We start from the raw sequence: 22529 nt of genomic DNA on the forward strand, positions 1-22529 counted from the left end.
TGTTGGGATTACAAGTGTGAACCATCAACACCTATTATACAATATTCTGAAAGGTTTGCCATTCTTGTCCAATCCTTTTTATGACACAGCAGGTCCCTGTGAGTGACTTGTAATTTTGGAAATCACTGAATACATCAGTTTTTAGGTACTGCAAACCCAAGCACCAGGTTTTTGAACCATATTTATAAGAATCAGGGGTATATATCACAGCACAAATTGACACAAAGGAAAGGGAGTTGACTCCCAGGCAAGGACAAATAGCAGAGTTAGAGATTAACAATGGTGAGTCAGGACCAGGGAGATGGAACCAAGGAAAAGTAAAGCCTAGCAAATGCCCAGACTCAGGACGGCTAAATCTCTTAAGCGTGATCTTAGCATAAATACTGATGCTATTTGGAGCTTCTGAAAATACAAAGTAGTTCATATCTTTTTTTGTTTCCTCAACACTTAGCTCAGATCCTGGCACATAAAGGTTTGCTGGCAGTGTTGAATGGACGGCTCTGTATGGTTGGAGTGACTTCAGTTTACAAAATGTGAATATCTGTATCCTACCAAAGACTGCTGTTCTGTCCTAAATCAGCAAGATATGATTTTCCAAGTTGCAAATATACCCCAAAGGACTAGTTTCTATAAGTTGGGTAATTTCCTTCCTGTGTTTTAAGAGTAGTCAAGTGGAGGCCGGCTGCGGTGGCTCATGCCTGTAATCCCAGCACTTTGGGAGGCTGAGGCAGGCGGATCACAAGTCAGGAGTTCGAGACCAGCCTGGCCAACATGGTGAAACCCTGTCTCTACTAATAATACAAAAATTGGCTGGGCATGGTGGCGTGTGCCTGTAATCCCAGCTACTCAGGAGACTGAGGCAGGAGAATTGCTTGAACTCGGGAAGCAGAGGTTGCAGTGACCCAAGATGGCACCATTGCACTCCAGCCTGGGCGACAGAACGAGACTCCGTCTCAAAAAAAAAAAAAGAAAAAAAAGGTCAAGTGGCAATTTGTAATCTATGGATAACAGACACTTCAGACTTCATCTTGCACAAATCTATTTAATGGAAGTGGGCTGCAGTATGTTTCACTGTGATTGGTTCAGGGATCTGTCAACACTAGGTGGAGAAGAAGCCACCATCTTTCTTTCGGGAGTAGCCTCCATTGGTGGCTGCAGTGTGAGGGGACACTGGAGAAAAGAGAAGAGGAAGTGGACTGAATTTCAGATCCTTGGCCTTTTCTAGGAAACTTTAGTCATCAGTACATTTGTGGGTACTGTGGAGAAGCTTCTCATAACAGGTGGGAAAACTGGCATATGGAGGACTGATGGGAGGTAGTTATAGGTCTTCCACCCCCAGGGTTTTGCCCTTGCTGTAAATGTTTGTCCCCTAGACCTAAGGCTGAGCAAAGAGGCTCCGAAAAATTGAATTAATTTCCTAGCTCTGTAGTCAGCACATCCCCTGGTATTAATCTGGTACTTGCCAACTTAATCGCTGCTTTCCAAGACCCACAGAAATCCCTCATCTTCCCTACTATCCAGTCACCTGAAATCCCTGATTCATGGGTCCATTTAGAAAGACCCCCACTGCTTCATCTGCTTACCCAGTCTTCTAACCCTTACCTATGGATCCCTGGATGCTGTGTATGGACTCCTTTTTAGGGTTGATCCAGTGTCTGATGTTAGCCAGGAAAGTGATGGGTGGAGTGGGAGGGGTTAAAAATTCTCCAGGGAATTGGATCTTGGTTCTAGAGGAATGCGTAGGGAAGAACAGTGGAGAAATCAATCATAGAAACGTGAGGAGGGCAAGGTAGTTGCATGTGATCTCAAGAATAAAGCAGCCAAAGACCTTTTTTACCTCTGTGAGATTAACTAAAGATTTTGTTTATACAGATGAGCACAATCTTGGGTGATTTCTGTTCATCTTAGACAGTGAAAATACAGAAACTATATTATAGACACAGATGTAAAAATACAGAAATTCGTATACAAATGAGTACCTAGTGATTATCGTTTTCCTGGTGACATTTTACCTTATATGACTGGATGGCAGCATGTTCAGGCTGGAGAGGCTCTGCCTCTACCACTTACCTACAGACATCTTGTGTGGTCTTCTGGTTTAACAGTATCTCATTTTTGTTCTTGAATGTCCCAGTGTGGTGGTTGTACAAGGCTGCTAAGCGGAAGTCCAGGTCATCCTTTGGTATCTACAGAAGTCAGTCCCCCCAAGGTTAGCTCGGCCACCTGTATCCCTGCTCTAGTCAGGTTCTATTATGCTCTACTCTTCCCCAAAAGTATAGTGAAGGCTCTCTTGGGCCTGGAATCCACAACTCCTTACACACTAATTTGTTGTACATGATAACTCTGGTTGATATGGAATTATCTTAGGGTTAGGTCTAGGGAGTGGTGAGCTCTCACTGGAGAGTTAGGAATATTGTTCCTGATATGGGCTTAATGAACTTTACCTCATTCATGTTTATATTCAGTCCTCATTTTCATCAGAGAATGAGAAGGTCTGTAAAATCATTTGCTCTAGATAACTGCCCGGAGCAAAACTTAAGTCTTCTGGCTTCCCAGAGGCCAGATAAATTGGTTTTTGGCTTTGGATTTGGTAGGATCGGGTTAGAGACAAAAGGAAAAGTACTGAAGCAGTTAGGGACAGACTAACTTTCAAAAAGAATATTAAGGGCTGGGTGCAGTGGCTCGTGCCTATAATCCCAGCATTTTGGGAGGCTGAAATGGATCACTTGAGGCCAGGAGTTTGAGACCAGCCTGAGCAACATATTGAGACCTCATCTCTTCAAAAAAAAATTAGCTGCATGTCATGGCACATGCCTATAGTTTCAGGAGGCAGAGGCAGGAGGATTGCCTGAGCCTGGGAGGTTCAGTCTACAGTAAACCATGATCAGGCCACAGCATTCCACCCTGGGTGACAGGAAAAAAAAAAAAAAAAAACCCTAAATGGCTGCAAAGAGGAATATTTCAATGCTAGATACCTCGGGATCAAAATAGTAGGCATCCCGCCTCATGGAAGTAACTGTGGGGGTTGAGTTGAGCCGACTCCAGGGTTCCTGCTGCTGAGCAAGGTGAGTTGGGTTCTTGTATGGCAATTTCTGCAAAAGAGAAACCATATCCAGGACAACCTGGTTATACAGAAAGCCTTGCTGATGTGGTTAGCTTCAGTAGCATCGCCTTATTCCATCCAGTTTTATTTGTGTTTTTTGTTTTATTTTTTGAGACAGAATCTTACTCTGTCACAGAAGCTGGAGTGCAGTGGCATGATCTCAGCTCACTGCAACCTCTGCCTGTTGGGTTCAAGTGACTCTTCTGTCTCAGCCCCTCAAGTAGCTGGGATTACAGGCATGTGCTACTATGCCCAGCTAATTTTTGTATTTTTAGCAGAGACAGGGTTTTGCCATGTTGGCTAGGCTGGTCTTGAACTCCTGACCTGAAGTGATACACCTGTCTCAGCCTCCCAAAGTGCTGAGATTATAGGCATGAGCCATCACGCCCGGCCCCATCTGGTTTTATTTGAATCTCAGACATCTGCAAAGAGAAGAATGGTATGGGGCAAGACTCCCCAGGCTCTTGATCCTCCTAAGTTTTCTTAGTGAGAACTGACAGAAACAGGCCAGGAATATAGGAGAAGGTATAGAGTGGGATGAGGGGAGTAAAGAGTTGGGAGCAGATAGGAAAAATGACGAGCTCAGGTTTAGATGTACTGAGTTTGAAGAAAAGATGAGACATTCTAATGCAAATAACAGGTAGAAAACTGGAGGTGTAACTTGTTGGAGGAGAGCTCAGAAGGATTGGTTGTCCACATGAAGTAGTAGCTGAAGCCTGCAAAATGGAGTCAGGCCAAAAGGAAAGAACTGGTTTGTGAGGATTGTACAGTATTATAACTGGGAGTGAGGAGGACCCCAGAGAAGCAATCAGAGACGGAATCAGGAGAGTGCAATGTCTAAGCAGGTAAGACAAAGATTCCAGTAAGCAGGGAAGGGTCACTGATTGCAGGAATGGCAGAAAAAGTCCACTGCACATTAGTTCTCAATAAAGCTCCAATATCCAGAACCTACAAAGAACTCAAACAAATTTACAAGAAAAAAACAAACAACCCCATCAAAAAGTGGGCAAAGGATATGAACAGACATTTCTCAAAAGAAGACATTCATACAGCCAACAGACACATGAAAAAATGCTCATCATCACTGGCCATCAGAGAAATGCAAATCAAAACCACAATGAGATACCATCTCACACCAGTTAGAATGGCAATCATTAAAAAGTCAGGAAACAACAGGTGCTGGAGAGGATGTGGAGAAATAGGAACACTTTTACACTGTTGGTGGGATTGTAAACTAGTTCAACCATTATGGAAAACAGTATGGCGATTCCTCAAGGATCTAGAACTAGATGTACCATATGACCCAGCCATCCCATTACTGGGTATATACCCAAAGGATTATAAATTATGCTGCTATAAAGACACATGCACACGTATGTTTATTGCAGCACTATTCACAATAGCAAAGACTTGGAATCAACCCAAATGTCCATCAGTGACAGATTGGATTAAGAAAATGTGGCACATATACACCATGGAATACTATGCAGCCATCAAAAAGGATGAGTTTGTGTCCTTTGTAGGGACATGGATGCAGCTGGAAACCATCATTCTTAGCAAACTATCACAAGAACAGAAAACCAAACACCGCATGTTCTCACTCATAAGTGGGAACTGAACAATGAGATCACTTGGACTCAGGAAGGGGAACATCACACACCGGGGCCTATCATGGGGAGGGGGGAGGGGGGAGGGGGGAGGGATTGCATTGGGAGTTATACCTGATGTAAATGACGAGTTGATGGGTGCAGCACACCAACAAGGCACAAGTATACATATGTAACAAACCTGCACGTTATGCACATGTACCCTACAACTTAAAGTATAATAAGAATAAATAAAAAAAATAAAAAATAAAAAAAAAATAAAGCTCCACAGGCATGAACGTAAAAAGCATGTAACAGATTTCTTCATTATATGTAAAATGCCATATTCGCCACTGTATCCCCAGCTCCTAGCACACTGACCTAACACATGGTATTAAAAAACGGTTGAATCCAATATATCATTTGACTGAATTCCAGTCAGTGCAACTAACAACCTATTAGAACTCTGGCTGGGTGTGGTGTCTCACCCCTGTAATCCCAGCACTTTGGGAGGCTGAGGTGGGCAGATCACCTAAGGTCAGGAGTTTGAGACCAGCCTGACCAACATGATGAAACCCCATCTCTACTAATATACAAAAATTAGCTGGGGGTAGTGGTGGGTGCCTGTAGTCTCAGCTACTTGGGAGGCTGAGGAGGGAGAGTCGCTTGAACCCAGGAGGTGGAGGTTGCAGTGAGCCGAGATTGTGCCACTGCACTCCAGCCTGGGCAATAAAAGTAGGATTCTATCTCAAAAAAAAAAAAAAAAAAAAACTCTCATTAGACCTATCCAACATTGTAATCCTCCTTCTCCCCAGTATGGCAAAGTGCTATTTGAGCCATACCTTTTTTTGTTTTTCTTTGAGACGGAGTGTCGCTCTGTTGCCCAGGCTGGAGTACAGTGGTGTGATCTCGGCTCACTACAACCTCCACTTCCTGGGTTCAAGCGATTCTCCAGCCTTAGCTTCCCAAGTAGGTAGGATTACAGGTGTGTGCCAGTGTATCTGGCTAATTTTTGTATTTTTATTAGAGATGGAGTTTCACCATGTTGGCCAGGCTGGTCTTGAACTCCTGACCTCAGGTGATCCACTTGCCTCAGCCTCCCAAACGCCTGGAATTACAGTCATACCTTAATTGAACAGTGTGTATCAGCCACTGTGCTATCACCAAGAATAATGAAGTATGAAAGAAAGAAAGCTACAGGTATTTGATGCCAGCATAGGCTCAGTTATCCTTTGATGTGGCCCTGAGCAGCACTCCTCCCACTCTCCTTGAAGACCACTTAAACCTTGTCATCTCTGTCAGCAGAAGGATGAGATTGTCTTTCACTGAGAAAGTCCAGACTGTCAAGCACGAATGTCATCTTTACATCCACTTTCTTTCCATCTCAGGGAAAGGAAAGTCCCTTTTACTCCCCGGACCTACACTTCCCCGTGCTTCTGAGACCTGTACCATTCTGCATATGCTCTTTTCTGACCCAAGCCTCTCTTCATTTCTTTGTCATGGTCTAGCTACCAGCCTATCACTTTCCCTACACAACCAGACCTTTTCAGGAGTCAATATTTACTCTACTTCCTCACTCACCATTCCCATACACTCTTTAGCTCACTGTAGTCTGGCCTCTGCCTCAAGCACCCCCTAAAACTGCTCTTGCTAGTTATCAGTGAACTCTGTGGCCAGTTCAGGTGGATCCTTTCCAGGCCTGATCTTATTTGAACTCAGCTGTTTCTGACATCATAATGCTGATTCCCTCAAATGCCCACACCATGCTGTGTGGGCCCAGCTCCTCTGGGTTTTCCTCTTATTTCTGGCCCTTATCTCTCAACTACTGTCTCAGCTCCACTTTCTCTCTGTCCCTTAGACAGTGCTATTCTCCAAGGGTCTCGTTTTTACTTTTCTTATGCTCACATCCACTGGATGAGCTGACTCCCTTCCGTGGCTTCAACTACTATATGGATACCGTAGCTCATATGGATACACAGCTCCATCATACATCTTCAATCCAGAACTCTCAACCCTGTTGCCTACTATTGATCTTCACTTAAATGTCCCACAGTAGACTACAAAAACGTCTACATAGTTGATGTCTCTCAACATCTTTCTCCCCAAACCTGCTTCCCCAGGATGCCCCATTTCAGTGAACCCTCAGAATTAAACCCTTAGGAACCTAGCAGTTATCCTAGACTCACCTCCTCTCTTGGGCCCGTATCCAGTCAGTTCCCAGGTCCTGTCAGTCCTGCCCTGTGCACTTTTCTCACATCTGCACCTGATCTCCATCCCCTGTGGTACTGCTGTAGATCCATTACTCTTCCTCCTGGAGATCGCCTCACTTGCCTCCTAACTGATCCCTCTTGTCTCACTCTCATCCTATCCAGTCTGCTGCCACTTGTGCTTCCTAAAACACCCATCTGATTGTGTCACTTGGTACTTAAAATCCTGCTATGGGGCTGGGACCTACGGCTCATGCCTGTAATCTCAGCACTTTGGGAGGCCAAAGCAGAAGGATCACTTGAGGCTAGGAATTTGAGACCAGCCTGCGCAACAAAGGAAGATCCTGGTTCTACAAAAAAATAAAATAAGAATTTGCCAGGTGTGGTGGCACCACCTGTGGTCCCAGCTACTTGGGAGGCTGAGTTGAGAGAATTGCTTGAGCCCAGGAGTTCGAGGCTGCAGTAAGCCAAGATTGCACCAGTGTAGTCCAGCTGGGGTGACAGAGCAAGGAGACCCTGTCTCAAAAAAAAAAAAAAAAAAAAAAAAAATCCCACCATGATTCCTCACATATCTAGAATGAAACCATAGCTAGCTAGCTAGCATGGTGTACACAGCATACCCAGCCCACCAAGGGCATCTCCCAGCTCTGATCTCTGAGTGCCTCCATTTCATGCCTGCACTCCAGCCCTTCTGGATTATTTGCAGTTCCCCAGACAAGCCATTCTCTCTCTCCTTTCCATGTATTTGCACCTGCTGCTCCCTTTGCCTTGCATATCTGGTTCCTGTTTCCTTCTTCCTAACTCATATTCTACCCACTCCCTCACCTGGCCTACCTAACTCATATTTGGACATCAAAATGCATCTGCTCTGTGAAGCTTTCCTTTAAGTTCCTGGTTCTCACGGCACCCTACACACAACTCTGTCACAACATGTGCTGTTGTGCAAGCATTTTTGCTATTGTCGGTCTATCTTTACTACTAGAGTTCCTTAACAGCAGAAGCTACATCTAATTTATTTATATATCCTTGGTGTCTAGCAGAGTGTCTGGATTATAGTAAATAAGTATTGAATAAATAAAAAGGGGCTCTTAATATTGTTATTAGACAACAATTACCACTTAATTCATCTTATTGTGCACCACTTCAAATATCCCAATCACTCCTACCAGAAAAAAGATCATCTAAGTTCCTAAATCAGTGACCACCATCATGCTAAACACACACATAACAAACACATTGTGGTGTTAACCAGAAGACAGAGACAGTGTGAACACAGATGTATAAAGCATGACCTCTGGTGACTTTCAGAGGATTCTCTCCCACTCCATATCTCATTTCTCTTCAGAGAACAGTCTTCCCAACAGGGAAATGGGTAGCTTGAAGGAACCTGGGCCCTGCCATAACTTATACTCACAATTGATTTGAGTTGCCAGAGCCCCTTGTTCTTCTAGACTAGAGCTCTACTTTCCCCTGCTCAAAAACTCCTCTGAAACGTTAGCCAACCTGAATATGGAGATAGGGAGGCAGGCAGAAAACAGACTTCTCTGGTACCCGACTGAGTGTCTTCACCAGAGTGCTTTATGTTACCATCTCTGCCCATCACACTGACAGAAAGAAGACTATCGGTGACCCTACTAGGAATCTGCGCAAGAAACCACAGTACCTTGGAAGCCCGCAGTTCTCCTAAGTAGGAATCATCGTTATCTAATGTAGGCTGCTGGAAAGGGTCCCGGGTCGGAGGCATGGCTAAATGCCTAACTCTTCTAAGAGGGATGGGAGGTCCGCTCAGCCGCAGCACAGCCTCACTCGCATATGATCCCGGGTCCCAATTGTTTGAAACGCTGGTTTCGGTTGCCAGGCAACTGCCCAGCCATCTAAGACAGAGGAATTCCCTCCGAGGAGGGCGCCACCTGGCGGCTGACCGCGGGAGGCCTCTGGGGAGGATGCTCCGGGGAATGCAGAGGGAAAGCGCCGCTGAGTGGGCCCCGAGCCTTGGAATTGCACTCCTGAGCCTCGGCGGAAAAGCGCGGGCCGCTCACCATCACGACTTCTGCAAAAGATTTCAGTTGAGGAAAGAAGTCCTTAAAGATGACCCAGAAATTTCCTTCTGGCTCGCACCTAACAAAAGGCTTTCAAAGCCATGAGAGAATGAGGATGTCAAGAGACCAAAGAGGGCCGGGCGCGGTGGTTCACGCCTCTAATCTCAGCACTTCGCGAAGCGGAGGCGGGCGGATCGCTTAAGCCCAAGAGTTCGAGACCAGTCTGGGCAACATGGCGAAACCCCGTCTCTACAAAAAATAGGAAAAATTTTGTCGGGGGGCGGGGGGTGGGGTGGGGGGGGCACGTGCGGTACTTGGAAAATTGCGGCTAAGGCAAACTCCTTGCTTAAACTCCGATCAACTGCAGTGTCAGGGCTTCTCATCTAGCCGGTTGTAAAAGCACGGATGGATTTGGCGGGATGTAAGATCTCCAGGAGTGGCCTTCGTAGGAGGGAACACGTACTGGGGCCTCTTCTAGGCGACGACTTCTGGAGGGTGCTCTCTCCATCTTCTTTCTCTCGGTTCACATGCCACGTGTACAAAATCAGATATGCTCATAAAATAACCCCTAGCCCGAAAGGGCTGTAGAAAACGGAAATTTGTTGGCGCTGGCCTGGAGGATGCTTCCACCGCGTTCTTCACACGAGCCCGGGGCATGCCTGTTGGGCCGGTTGCGCACACCCGGCGCGCGCTCTCCCGCGCCCACGCCGCGCGCACCAGCTGCGGCGGCTGCCATGGCGACCCGCAGGTGAGCGGCAGAGGCGCGCGTGGTCCCTGCCCCACCCGCGCAGAGCCAGAGAGGAGGCGGTTGTCAAGGCGACGTGGGTAGGAGGAGAGGACTGAGGGAGGAGGAAGGATGGGCGGTGTTGGCGTAGCCGTAGGGAGGTGACTGGAGCGAGCCTGGCCTCTTGCATCCCCTCCCTGTGTACCTCCCTCCCCTTTTTTTCCGCCTTCTGCCAGCAGAAGCAGCAGCCGCAGCACCTGAGCCGCTACTGCCGCTCACTCAGGACAACACTATGGCTGAGCCTGGCCACCGTCTCTCCGCCAGAGGCAGGGGAACAACTGAGAGGCGCACACCCTGGCTGTTGCGGCTGCTGCTCTGGGCTGGGACCGCCTTCCAGGTGACCCAGGGAACCGGACCGGAGCTTCACGCTTGCAAAGAGGTACTGCCGCCCCCCTACCCGACCCCGCTTTGGTCACAAAAGTCTTGGATCCAGGCGGAGACCTTGGGGACACAGGCGCAGAGAGTTTCAGACGCCACAGAGTTTAGATTTCTTTGGGGATGAGGCATGGGGGGAGGGAAGAGGAGCCAGTCTGGCGTCATGAGGAGGCCAGCACATTGGAGGACTCACGGATAGATCAACCTCACAGCTTGGGATGCTGAGCTCAGCGAGAAAGGTCCCAGCCCCAAGAAGGGGAGCTACCTGGGTACCTGAACTCAGAATGAGGGAGGAAGACGAGTTGTTTTCCAGCTGGGATGAATTCATCTTAAAAGTGGTTGACAACAAAAGATTATGCACAGAGAGGCAAAATAGGAAGAGGAAAGGAGAGTAGTGGGAGAGGAAAGGAGTTAGGAAGGCCAGAAAAAAGTACCGGAGCGAAGTGATTTTATCATGGCTACACAAAACCGAGTGTGAAGGTGGGAGATGTGCGAGAGGGATGATAGGATCCCAGCTCTCTAGTTCCTTGTTTGTTAAACATCGGTTAGTGAAGACTGTTAAATGTGGCTTCTCCTTATAGCTTGGCCTCCCCGCAGCGTACTATGTTTAGTGTACCTGACAGCACACGACTCACCTTTCTGCAGATTTTGCGTTCTTCAATATCTTGTGTTCTGCCAACCTCTGGTCTCCTCTCTGACTTCTGCTAACATATGTCAAAGTCTTTTTCAAGGTATTTCCAAAATGTTGGAAGCAGAATTCAGACAATAGGTAGTCAATGTCTTATAACCAAAAATATCTTTTGAAAAGTCATCTTGGAAGAACGCAAAAGGGCACTAGGAGCAACAAAACAGTCTTTTCTCTATTATTGAAATAACGATATTTGGTTGTGCTCTGAGCAACTTTTTTGGAAACCATATGGCAGAGGCAACAAGATATTTACAAGAACTACGTTGGGGAAGGCAAAATGAAAGTTCTGTTATTTCTGTGGAATGTGAAGGACTAAGGTTTTGAGAGGTTAGTGTATATATATATATAAACTTTAAAATATATATGTTTTAAAATAGAAATGAGGTTTCAATATACTGCCCCGGCCAGTCTCTAACTCCTGGGCTCAAGCGATCCTCCCACCTCAGCCTCCCAAAGTGCTGGGATTATAAGAATGAGTCACTGCACCCAGTCCAGAATATTTTTTATAAATTGTTAGTGTGAACTGATTGCCAACAATAACTCCATCCCTTATGGAGATATATTCTTATAAAGATGTTCTGAGTCTACAGTATAGCAGGTCATAAAGAAGTCAGGTGTGGGGGGAAGGATTTTTGTGTGAATAAAGATACTTGATTTTGAAGATTCATGAATATGATATAAGTGACCCCAGTGAGTGGGACTTTTGATAACCTTTATTAGCCTCAATGACAACCTGCCCTGGGCCATCTACATTTCCACCCAGCTACATAATGACCTGTTTTAGAGATGGCAGAGAACAGGATGATCTTATCAGTGACTCTGGCTCACCGGCCTTGATGGCCTGTGGTCTAACCAACCAAAATAATGAGACGAAGAAAGCCCACTTGCCTAAGAATCAAACAAGGGAGTCTCCTGAGTGGAAGGTAAGAATCATACAGTTTAACTACCAATTCTTGTTGAGATCTTTGTCAACAATGGAAAATATGAGACATTTCAGAAATTAAGCACTTCTATTATCTTGATTTGGAGGAAGAGAAGAATATTGATACTTGAGAACTTGAACTTGTGTACGAATTTTGCCTTTGGTCTTGTTTGAATAACCAATATTTGCCTAAGCAAAAGGTCTTACCGCAAAGAGTAAGCTTAGGGTAGTGGAAAGCTATGGAGCTCAACCTACCAGGGTTTTAGTCCTGTTACTTACCACATGGTTTTTGGATTTGTAGAATGGGTATCAAAATAACACCTACCTCAGAAAGGATTGCTTTGAGTATTGAAATAGAAAATACATTGGAAACACAAAATAGAGTTACCTGCCCTTCTTCCCTGTTCAGCTTCTTTCCCATTATATCCACACTCATGCCAGATTGGAAATGGCTTAGGAGGCATGCCCATTGACCGCAGGCGTCAGCAAGTCCTGTTTACATTCTCCTTGAGCAAACAGTGGCCATTGAACACCCTCAACTCCAAAACAATCAGGGAGAGAATAAGCCCATTATTATAGTATTCATTTGGCAATATGAACTGATCAAACAAGTTTGGGGGCTTCCAACCCCACACGGTGAAAAACCAATTCAAGGTAGACCAGAATTTCTCTGTTCCTTTTTTTTATTTTTATTTTTTGAGACAAAGTCTCACTCTGCCAGCCAGACCAGGCTGGAGTGCAGTGGCATGATCTCGGCTCACTGCAACTTCCACCTCCCAGGCTCAAGCAATTCTCCTGCCTCAGCCTCCCAAGTAGCTGGGATTACGGGTGTGTGCCAATACACCCAACTAATTTTTGTGTTGTTAGTAGAGATGGGGTTCACCATGTTGGCCAGGCTGGTCTTGAACTCCTGACCTCAGGTGATCCGCCCACCTCGGCCTCCCAAAGTGCTGGGACTACAGGCGTGAGTCACTGCGCCCGGCCACTCTTCTCTGTTCTTGATCTTCATACGAATTTCTTGTGAGCTGATGTTGGGTGTTGATGGCAGGGACTCTTATCAGGCCAAGGCTGACCCTAATGACAACAATATCGTTCCAGCCTTGTTCATGAAAGCTGAGGCATCTCTCTGGATGTAATCAGGAAACAGAGAGGTTTAGCTTGAGGCCTAAACTGAGGCGGCAGAGAACTGGAAGTTCTAGACTGCTGGACATGTGCTGGGGCTTGGCATTCCTCTCACAGTTTTATAATAATCAGGGTCACACATGGAACTAAACATCCTGTATGATATTTGTTTTCACAAATCATTTCTTTAGCCCAGGCTTAGTGCTGACTGCGAGCCAAAGGAGTGTTTCCCATGGCGCAGTGAAGCAAATCGAACGAAAGAGGAGCAGAAAGCTGCCTTTAACATGCTCTGCCTTGTCCTGAGGCTCCAGGGCTAATTGCCCTCAAAGGGGTTCCCCACTCTATATTGAAAAGCCCATGGGTTAGGAATCTAGCAGACATGGATTGGAATAAAATTGGTTGAATGAGTGATGCCATTTAGTAAGGATGCTACTTTGAGAAGTTAATTAACTTCTGTTAGCATCGAATTCCTGATCCGTGAAATGGGAGATGATAATACCTATCTCACAGGGCTGTTGTAGGAATTAAATTAAATTAAATAACACATGTGAAGTGCCTAGTGCATACTTCTTTGGTATATCGTAGGTGCTTAATAAATGTTGGTAGGAAGAACATTTAAGTACACAGATAATGACATATAAATGACGACGTAAGATTAACATGTGGTAAACAATGCAGGAGTGGCAATATAGAGGTTGATAGGAAAAGAGAGAAGAAAACTAATTCAGGGCAGGGCACAGTGGCTCACGCCTGTAATCCCAGCACTTTGGGAGGCCGAGGCGGGTGGATCACCTGAGGTTGGGAGTTTGAAACCAGCCTGGCCAACATTTAAACCCTGTCTCTACTAAAAATACAAAATTAGGCCGGGCGCAGTGGCTCACACCTGTAATCCCAGCACTTTGGGAGGCTGAGATGGGCGGATCACGAGGTCAGGAGATCGAGACCATCCTGGCTAACACAGTGAAACCCCATCTCTACTAGAAATACAAAAACTTAGCTAGGCATGGTGGCGGGCACCTGTAGTCCCAGCTACTTGGGAGGCTGAGGCAGGAGAATGGCAAGAATCAGGGAGGCAGAGCTTGCAATGTGTGTGCCACTGCACTCCAGCCTGGGCAACAGAGCAAGACTCCGTCTCAAAAAAAAAAAAAAATTAGCCGGGCATGGTGATGCATGCCTGTAATCCCAGTTACTTGGGAGACTGAGGCAGGAGAATAGCTTGAGCCTGGGAGGCGGAGGTTGCAGTGAACTGAGATTGTGCCATTGCACTCCAGTCTGGGCAACAAGAATGAAACTCCATCTCAAAAAAAAAAAAAGATAGAAAGAAAACTAATTTAAACCGTTGGCACTTGACTTGCTTCTGTGATAATCAGTAGCATTTCAGTGGGCAGAGATGGAGGAAGGGTGTTTTCTAGATAGAGGGAGGAGCCTGACGAAAGGTCCACATGTGGAAAATGCAAATGATCCTGGGACTTGCAAGCAGACCAGCTGGCTGAAATGTGCAATAGTGTGAGCTACAAAGTTGATAAGGTTGAAAAATTCTAAACTAAGTGGAGAATCCCTGAAGGATTTCTGGCAGAGATAGCAGCCTAAGCAGAGTGGATTAGCATGATTATAAAGTAAGCATGGTTGAGGTGGGCCAACAGGTGACAGCGGAGAGATGAGGCAGGGAGACCAATGCCGAAGATATTACTGAAGTCAAAGAGGAGGTTAATAAAGGGACTGCACTGGAATGGGGGCAGTGGAATACATGGAAAGGCATCCGTGTGAAAAACATGCTGACGGTAGAGGTTAGAGGATTTGGCAACTGATTGATGATGTAGGGTGATGGTGATGGGCAGGTCAAGGATTTTTGTCAGGATTTTAGAGTGGCAGAATGGTAAGAGTTACTATCCAAAATGCAGAAAGAACAGCTTTAGGGAGCAGAGTGTTCCCTGTTTAGTTCTGATGTCCCTGGGATCAGCCCCTTTAGTCAGGGGAGAAAGTCCTGAGCCTTTGGCACGCTATTTCACTTCATGAGCACAGTGTCTAGGCTTTTCTATTTCCTCCTGTATTTGGTTCTTCTTTTTCTTCTCTCTTCTTTCTTCCTTCTTCCTTCTTCCTTCTTTCTTTCTTTCTTTCTTTCTTTCTTTCTTTCTTTCTTTCTTTCTTTCTTTCTTTCTTTCTTTCTTTTTCTTTCTTTCTTTTTTTTCTTTTTCTTCTTCTTCTTCTTCTTCTTCTTCTTCTTCTTCTTCTTCTTCTTCTTCTTCTTCTTCTCCTCCTCCTCCTCCTCCTCCTCCTCCTCCTTCTCCTTCTCCTTCTCCTTCTTCTTCTTCTTCTTCTTCCCCCCTTCCTCTTCTTCTTCTTCTTTCTTCTTCTTCTTCTTCTTCTTTTTTTTTTTTTGACGGAGTCTTGCTCTGTTGCCCAGGCTGAAGTGCAATGGTGTGATCTCTGCTCACTGCAACCTCTGCCTCCCAGGTTCAAGCAATTCTCCTGCCTCAGCCTCCCGAGTAGCTGGGATTACAGGCGCCAGTCACCATGCCCAGATGATTTTGTATTTTTATTAAAGACAAGGTTTCACCATGTTGGCCAGGCTGGTCTCCAACTCCTGACCTCAGGCGATCCACCCACCTCGGCCTCCAAAAGTGCTGGGATTATAGGAGTGAGCCACCATGCCTGGCCTAATTTTTTTTTTTTTTTTTTTTTTTTTTTGAGACAAGATCTGGCTCTACTGTGAAGGCTGAAATGCAGTGGTGCCATCTCAGCTCACTGCAACCTCCCCATCCCAGGCTCAAGCCATCCTCCCACCTTAGCTGGGATTACAGGTGTGCACCACCATGCCTGGCTAATTTTATAGTTTTGGAGAGACAGGGTTTCTCCATTTGCCCAGGCTGGTCTCAAACACATGAGATCTAGTGATCTGCCTGCCTTGGCCTCCCAAATTGCTGGAATTACAAGTATGAGTCACCACACTCAGCCTGTTTTTTTTTTTTTTCCACATGTATGTCTCCCTAAACAATCTTATTTAGATCTGTTTATTTTTGACCTTTATAAAAATATATTGCATTGTATATAGAGCTATAACATTTGCTTTTCTAACTCAACACTAAGCTTCTAAACTCATCTACATTATTGTATGTTACTCTATTTTCTGCATTTTCAGTGTTATAAAATACTCCTTTGGTGAATATTCCACAATTTAAAAATTAGTTCTTCTGTTAATAGACATTTGGGTTTCCATTGTTTTGCTATTTCAGACAGTGCTGCTATGGACATTGTTGAACCTGTCTTCTGGTGTGCAGGTACACATTTCTTGAAGGTATAAACCTAGAAGTGGGGTGCTGGGTTGTGAGGTGTGTACAGATTCATCTTCACAGGGAATGCCAAATTGTTTTCTGAAGTGAGGGAATTAATCAGAATTTATTCTTCAGTGACTCCAGAGATTGGGATTCTATTAAGGACCTTAGTCACTACTATGGTCTGATGTTTGTGTCCCTCCCAAAATTCATATGTTGATACCTAATCCTCAATGCAATGGTATTAAGAGGTGGGGCCTTTGGGAGGTGATTATATCCTATGGGATTAGTGCACTTATAAAAGAGGCATGAAGGGCTGGGCACTGTGACTCATACCTGTAATCCCAGCATTTTGGGAGGCCGAGGCAGGCTGATCAGTTGAGGCCAGGAGTTCAAGACCAGCCTGGCCAACATGTCGAAACCCTGTCTCTACAAAAAATACAAAACCTAGCTGGTGTGGTGGTGCATGCCTGTAATCGAAACTACTTGGGAGGCTGAGACACGAGAATTGCTTGAACCCCGGGGGCAGAGGTTGCAGTAAGCCCAGATCGTGCCACTGTACTCTAGCCTGCGTGACAGAGCAAGACTCTGTCTTAAAATAAAATAAAAATAAATACAAGAGGCCCGAGGTAACTTTTTTGCCCCCTCCACTATGTGAGGACACATAGACAGCACCATCTCTGAGGAATGGGCCCTCACCAGACACCCAATCTGCTGGTGCCTCGATCTTGGACTTCCCAGCCTCCAGAGCTGTGAGCAATCAATATCCATTGTTTATAAATTACCTAGTCTATGGTATTTTGTTATAGTAGACCAAACCGACTCAGCAGTCACTGTAGCCCCGGACATACTAAGTCAGGGCTTAACTGTGGGGCCACTCTCCCTTCACAAGTAATGTTATTTCTTCAGAGCTCTTGGGGGTCCTGTTTACCTCGACTTTTATAGCTTTCTTCAGTTTTCAGTTCTGTAATCTGATGTGTCTCAGGTTGGATGAGTTTTCTTCTATTTTGGAAACTGGACAGATGAATTCTTACTCAGATCACTCACTAAATAGAGTCTGGGTGAAAGCAAGTTCTAGGGCTAGGCTTCTGGAAATTAGTAGTATCTTAAGGTCTCAAGGTAGGTACCATCTTAGGGTAAAACAGAAATGTCACTCAATAGGAGATATCTACTGCTCTCTACTCTATCTGAGAGGAGCCTTAGCTATTGTGATGTCTTTCAGGGAAGTGCACTGTGGGCAAAAATAACTCTTCGTATCCAGATTTGGTACAGTTTACAAAATTTTGAAGTTTTTGGTACTTTTTGTGTCCCTTTTTGCATTCTGTATTTCTTGAATTTTTTTCAAATTTTTTTTGAAATGGAGTTTCATTCTTGTTGCCCAGGCTGGAGTCCAGTGGTGCGATGTCGGCTCACTGCAACCTCCGCCTCCCAGGTTCAAGGGATTCTCCTGCCTCAGCCTCCCAAGTAGCTGGGATTACAGGCGCCTGCCATCACTCCCAGCTAATTTTTGTATTTTTAGTAGAGATGGTGTTTCACCATGTTGGCTATGCTGGTCTCGAACTCTTGACCTCGGGTGATCCACCCACCTCAGCCTCCCAAAGTGCGTGAGCCACTGTGCCTAGCTTTTGAATCATTACAATAAGAAAGTATCATTGTTATAAAAGCAATAAGGTTATTTTAAAATAGTATTCAATAGGCCAAAAGGGAACATGGAAATAACAGCCTTGAACTCCTGGCCTTGAAGGATTCTCCTGCCTCAGTCAGACTTTAGATTTTCCCTTTTCATTCAGGATGAATCCTGAAAAGAGGGGGTTAATCCTGCGTTAGACACTGGAGAGACTAAACTCTGAGAAAAGAACATTACCAAGAACTATCTAGCCCTGTGAAATTTAGACAATTTCTGCAAATATGGATCTTTCATACTCCAATGGCCCAATAATGGAGGTCTTCTTTGCCTGTGTATTACTTTTTCTTTTTCTTTTTTGAGACAGAGTCACCTGTGTTGCCTAGGCTGGAGTGCAGTGGCACGATCTCAGCTCACTGCAACCTCTGCTTCCCAAGTTTAAGCGATTCTCCTGCCTCAGCCTCCTGAGTAGCTGGGAATACAGGCACCTGCCACCATGCCCAGTTCATTTTTGTATTTTTAGTAGAGACGGGATTACACCATATTGGCTAGGCTGGTCTCAAACTCCTGACGTTGTGATACGCCCGCCTTGGGCTCCCAAAGTGCTGGGATTACAGGCGTGAGCCACCGCAGCTGGCTTTTTTTTTTTTTTTTTTTTTTTTTGAGACAGTCTTGCTCTGTCACTCAGGCCAGAGTACAGCGGTGCAATCTCAGCTCACTGCAGCCTCTGCCTGTCGGATTCAAGCAATTCCCATGCCTCATCCTCCTGAGTAGCTGGGATTACAGGCATGCACCACCACACCCTGCCATGTTGGCCAGGCTTGTGTTGAACTCGCAACCTCAAGTGATCACCCTGCCTTGACCTCTCAAAGTGCTGGGATTACAGGCGTGAGCCACTGTGCCCAGCTTCAGATAACCTTTCCATTTAAAAAAAAAAGGCAGAATGCAGTGGCTCATCTCTATAATCCCAGCACTTTGGGAGGCCGAGGCCAGCAGATTACTTGAGCCCAGGAGTTCAAGACCAGCCTGGGCAACATAGCAAGACCCCATCTTTACAAAGCAGTTTTCAAAATTAGCTATGTGTGGAGGCCCATGCCTGTAGTCCCAGACACTAGGGAGACTGAGGTGGGAGGTTCACTTGAACCTGTGAGTTAAAGATTACAGTGAGCTGTGATCAAGCCACTACACTCCAGCGTGGGCAGCACAGTGGGACTCTCTCTCTCTAAAAAAAAATAAGGGACTGGGTGCAGTGGCTGACACCTGTAATCTCAGCACTTTGGGAAGCCAAGGCGGGTGGATCACTTGAGCTCAGGGATTTGAGACCAGCCTGGGCAACATGGTGAAACCTCATCTCTACTAAAAATACAAAAATTAGCTGGGCGTGGTGGTGTGCCCCTGTGGTCCCAGCTACTTGGGAGGCTAAGGTAGGAGGACCGTTTGAACCCAGAAGGTTGAGGTTTCAGTGGCACCAGAGCAAGACCCTGTCTCACAAAAAAGGTAGGGGGATCTGTATTAGTTAGCTTTTGCTATATAACAATCCACCCTGAGGCTTATTGTCTTAAACAGGACCCCTTGTTCAGCCCACAGTCCTGTAGTTTGGTCTAGGGCAGCATGGCTGATCTATGGGCTCCCTTGTGTGACTGTGGTCAGCTGGTAGATTGACTGCAAGCTAGATTACCTAAAATGCTTCACCCAGAGGTCTGACATTGACAGGCTGTTGAGTGAGGTACCCAGGTTCTCTTCTAGATGGCCTATTATCCTCCAGCAGGCTAGTTTACACTCATTTATAGGATGGTCTCAGAATTCCAAGTGCAGTAGCAGAGCAAGCCCCAATGTGCAAGCTCTTCTCAAGCCTCTGTCCATGTCGTCATTGCTAATGTCCTATTGGCCAAAGCAAGTCACATGGTCAGGCCATGAAATAGACTTCACTTCTCTATGGGAGCCCCTGCAAAGTCATTATGTAGGGGCATACATATGGGGATGGGAAGAATTTGTTGCCATTTTTGAAGCATACCACTAGGAAAAACAGAGTTGATACAAATAACCAACCACTCCAATGGACCTATAGTTATAAATTTGGTTAAGTACTAGGAAAGAAAAATAAAGGATATGAGAGTTTATTACAAAGACACCTACTTTACAGTATGCCACAAGATCTTTTATATACTTTCAGCATCTTTCTATAAAGATGACATATGAACATTTTTAATCACCATATCTGTTGGTATAGATCACTGCTTTAGGAATGCAGCAAGAAAACTACAGCACAGTAGTCAAATTGCATACTCAAGGAAAAGCATACAAAGAGTTGATTTGAATGAGATGAACTTTAAATTTCTCTATTCCCTTTTGGCTTATTGAATACTATTTTAAAATAATCTTATTGTTTTTGCAACAATTATACTCTCTTATTCTAATAATTCAAGAAATACAGAATGCCAAAAAGACCACGAAACTTACCCAGAATTTCATAATTGGTTAAACTCATTGTAAACATTTCATTATATCTTGCCAGCTTTCTCTCCATAGTCTGATAGACTTTCTAGACTTCTATATGTATGGATATAAATATATAATTTTTTTTGAGACAGAGTTTTTCTCTTGTCGCCCAGGCTGGAGTGCAATGGCACAATCTTGGCCCACTGCAACCTCCACCTCCTGGGTTCAAGCAATTCTCCTCCCTCAGTCTCCCAAGTAGCTGGGACTACAGGCGTGGGCCACCATGCCCAGCTAATTTTCGTATTTTTAGTAGAGACAGGGTTTCACCATGTTGCCCAGGCTAGTCTCGAATTCCTGACCTCAGGTGATCTACCCCCTCAGCCTCCCAAAGTGCTGGGATTACAGGTGTGAGCCACCATGTCCAGTCATAAATATATAATTTTCCATAAGTGTGATTATTCCATACATGCTGTTTCATAACCTGTTTTTTTTTTTTTTTTTTTTTTGAGACGGAGTCTCGCTCTGTCGCCCAGCCCAGGCTGGAGTGCAGTGGCCGGATCTCAGCTCACTGCAAGCTCCGCCTCCCGGGTTCACGCCATTCTCCTGTCTCAGCCTCCCGAGTAGCTGGGACTACAGGAGCCCACAACCGCGCCCGGCTAATTTTTTGTATTTTTAGTAGAGACGGGGTTTCACCGTGGTCTCGATCTCCTGACCTTGTGATCCGCCCGCCTCGGCCTCCCAAAGTGCTGGGATTACAGGCGTGAGCCACCGCGCCCGGCCTCATAACCTGTTTTTTTCATGCAATAATATTGCAGGGGGCATTGCTACATGTTAATAAATATAGGTCTACATTATCATTTTTCTCTTTAAGAGATAGAGTCTCACTATGTTGCCCAGGCTGGAGAACAGCGACTATTACAGGTGTCATCATGGTGCAATATAACCTTGAACTCTTGGGCTCAAGGTATCCTCCTGCCTGAGGCTCAAGTAGCTGGGACTGCAGGCTTGTGCCACCACACCTGGCTACTTTATTATTTTTAAGGCTGCATAGAGTTCTGTAGGCTGTATGTAATATAGTTTATATAACTAACCAATTCAGATAACCAACCAATTTCTATTAGTATAAACAATACTGAAGTGAACACTTTTGCACATATAGTTGTAAACATTTGCTCAACTGTCATTCAGTTAACTCCTTAAATTTTTTTTTTTTTTTTTGAGGCGGAGTCTCGCTCTGTCGCCCAGGCTGGAGTGCAGTGGCCGGATCTCAGCTCACTGCAAGCTCCGCCTCCTGGGTTCCCGCCATTCTCCTGCCTCAGCCTCCCGAGTAGCTGGGGCTACAGGCGCCGCCACCACGCCCGGCTAATTTTTTGTGTTTTTAGTAGAGACGGGGTTTCGCCATGTTAGCCAGGATGGTCTCGATCTCCTGACCTCATGATCCGCCCGTCTTGGCCTCCCAAAGTGCTGGGATTACAGGCTTGAGCCACCGCGCCCGGCCAACTCCTTAAATTATGTTCTTAGAAATGAGGATTATTTGACCAAGGGCATATATATTTCATATTGTTCCCTATTACTCAATTTATCTTTTGGAGAAATTGCATCAATTTTTACTTCTCATTAACCTTGCACACCCTCACCTTTTCTCACATCCTTGGCAATGCTATCAATCCTTTAATACTTTTATAAATTAATAGGCAATACACACACATACTTTATTCTTAGTCCATAACTGAGGAATCCCACCAGTTTTCAAAAGGACCCTACTGGAGCTCCCATGTGACCTCAGAGCATTTCTAGGGGTTATTACTTCAATTGAGGGAGATTTTCTGGCTCCTCACCCTCCCACTTTTGCTTCCTTGTGTGCGGTCTCTTTTTTTTTTTTGAGAGAGACAGAATCTTGCTCTGTCACCCAGGCTGGAGTGTGCAGTGGTGCGATCTCTGCTCACTGCAACCTCCACCTCCCGGATTCAAGTGATTTTCCTGCCTCAGCCTCCCAAGCAGCTGGGATTACAGGTGCCCACCAACATGCCTGGCTAATTTTTGTATTTTTAGTAGAGATGGCGTAATACCATGTTGGCCAGGCTGGTCTCGAACTCCTGACCTCAAATGATCCACCTACGTCGGCCTCCCAAAGTGCTGGGAGTACAGGCGTGAGCCACCGTGCCCCACTGGTAATTTTTGTATATTTTTAGTAGAGATGGAGTTTCTGTATATGTTGGCCAGGCTGGTCTCAAACTCCTGACCTCAGGTGATCCACCCCCACCCCCTTGGCCTCTCAAAGTGCTGGGATTACAAATGTGAACCACCATGCCTGGCCAAGCAGTCTGTTTTTTTGTTTGTTTTTTGTGGTTTTTTTTTGAGTCAGAGT

The 22529-nt window shown here is 45.4% G+C and overlaps 2 protein-coding genes across 10 annotated transcripts in view; one reads left to right on the forward strand and one right to left on the reverse strand.

The window, feature by feature from the left end:
- Positions 1-1022: 1022 nt before the first annotated feature.
- Positions 1023-9629, reverse strand: CFAP276 (cilia and flagella associated protein 276). 3 transcript variants are annotated; one of them, XM_050747024.1, is made up of 5 exons: positions 9399-9629; positions 2976-3092; positions 2071-2186; positions 1603-1727; positions 1023-1170 (listed from the first exon to the last, which is right to left on the reverse strand). In XM_050747024.1, the coding sequence occupies exons 1-5, from the start codon at positions 9441-9443 to the stop codon at positions 1100-1102; spliced, it is 474 nt and encodes a 157-aa protein (XP_050602981.1). In that variant the 5' UTR covers positions 9444-9629; the 3' UTR covers positions 1023-1099. The 3 variants fall into 3 exon arrangements, with proteins under 3 accessions (XP_050602981.1, XP_050602971.1, XP_050602990.1); XM_050747014.1 differs by lacking the exon at positions 9399-9629 and adding an exon at positions 8560-8737; XM_050747033.1 differs by lacking the exon at positions 9399-9629 and adding an exon at positions 6271-6337.
- Positions 9630-9650: 21 nt separating this feature from the next.
- ELAPOR1 (endosome-lysosome associated apoptosis and autophagy regulator 1) overlaps positions 9651-22529 on the forward strand; it is an 86701-nt gene continuing 73822 nt past the window's right edge. The window contains exons 1-3 of one of the 7 annotated variants that reach the window (XM_050745500.1): positions 9651-9683; positions 9899-10098; positions 16060-16104. In XM_050745500.1, coding sequence (XP_050601457.1) covers positions 9952-10098; positions 16060-16104 — 192 coding nt within the window. In that variant the 5' untranslated portion in view covers positions 9651-9683; positions 9899-9951. Of the gene's footprint in view, positions 10099-16059; positions 16105-22529 lie in introns of all 7 variants that reach the window. The other 6 variants (XM_050745510.1, XM_050745533.1, XM_050745540.1 and 3 more) reach the window with 6 other exon arrangements.

The sequence above is a fragment of the Macaca thibetana genome, chromosome 1, assembly GCF_024542745.1.
Source record: "Macaca thibetana thibetana isolate TM-01 chromosome 1, ASM2454274v1, whole genome shotgun sequence".
NCBI classification, from domain to species: domain Eukaryota; kingdom Metazoa; phylum Chordata; class Mammalia; order Primates; family Cercopithecidae; genus Macaca; species Macaca thibetana.

Coding starts and splice junctions, on each gene's coding strand:
- CFAP276 (XM_050747014.1), bottom strand. CDS start 8,640: ATGCCTCCGACCCGGGACCCTTTCCAGCAGCCTACATTAGATAACGAT. Junction 2,187..2,975: donor CCTACTATTTTGATCCCGAG/GTATCTAGCATT, acceptor TGACTTCTGTAG/ATACCAAAGGATGACCTGGA. Junction 1,171..1,602: donor CAGCATCCAGGGATCCATAG/GTAAGGGTTAGA, acceptor TCTTTTCTCCAG/TGTCCCCTCACACTGCAGCC.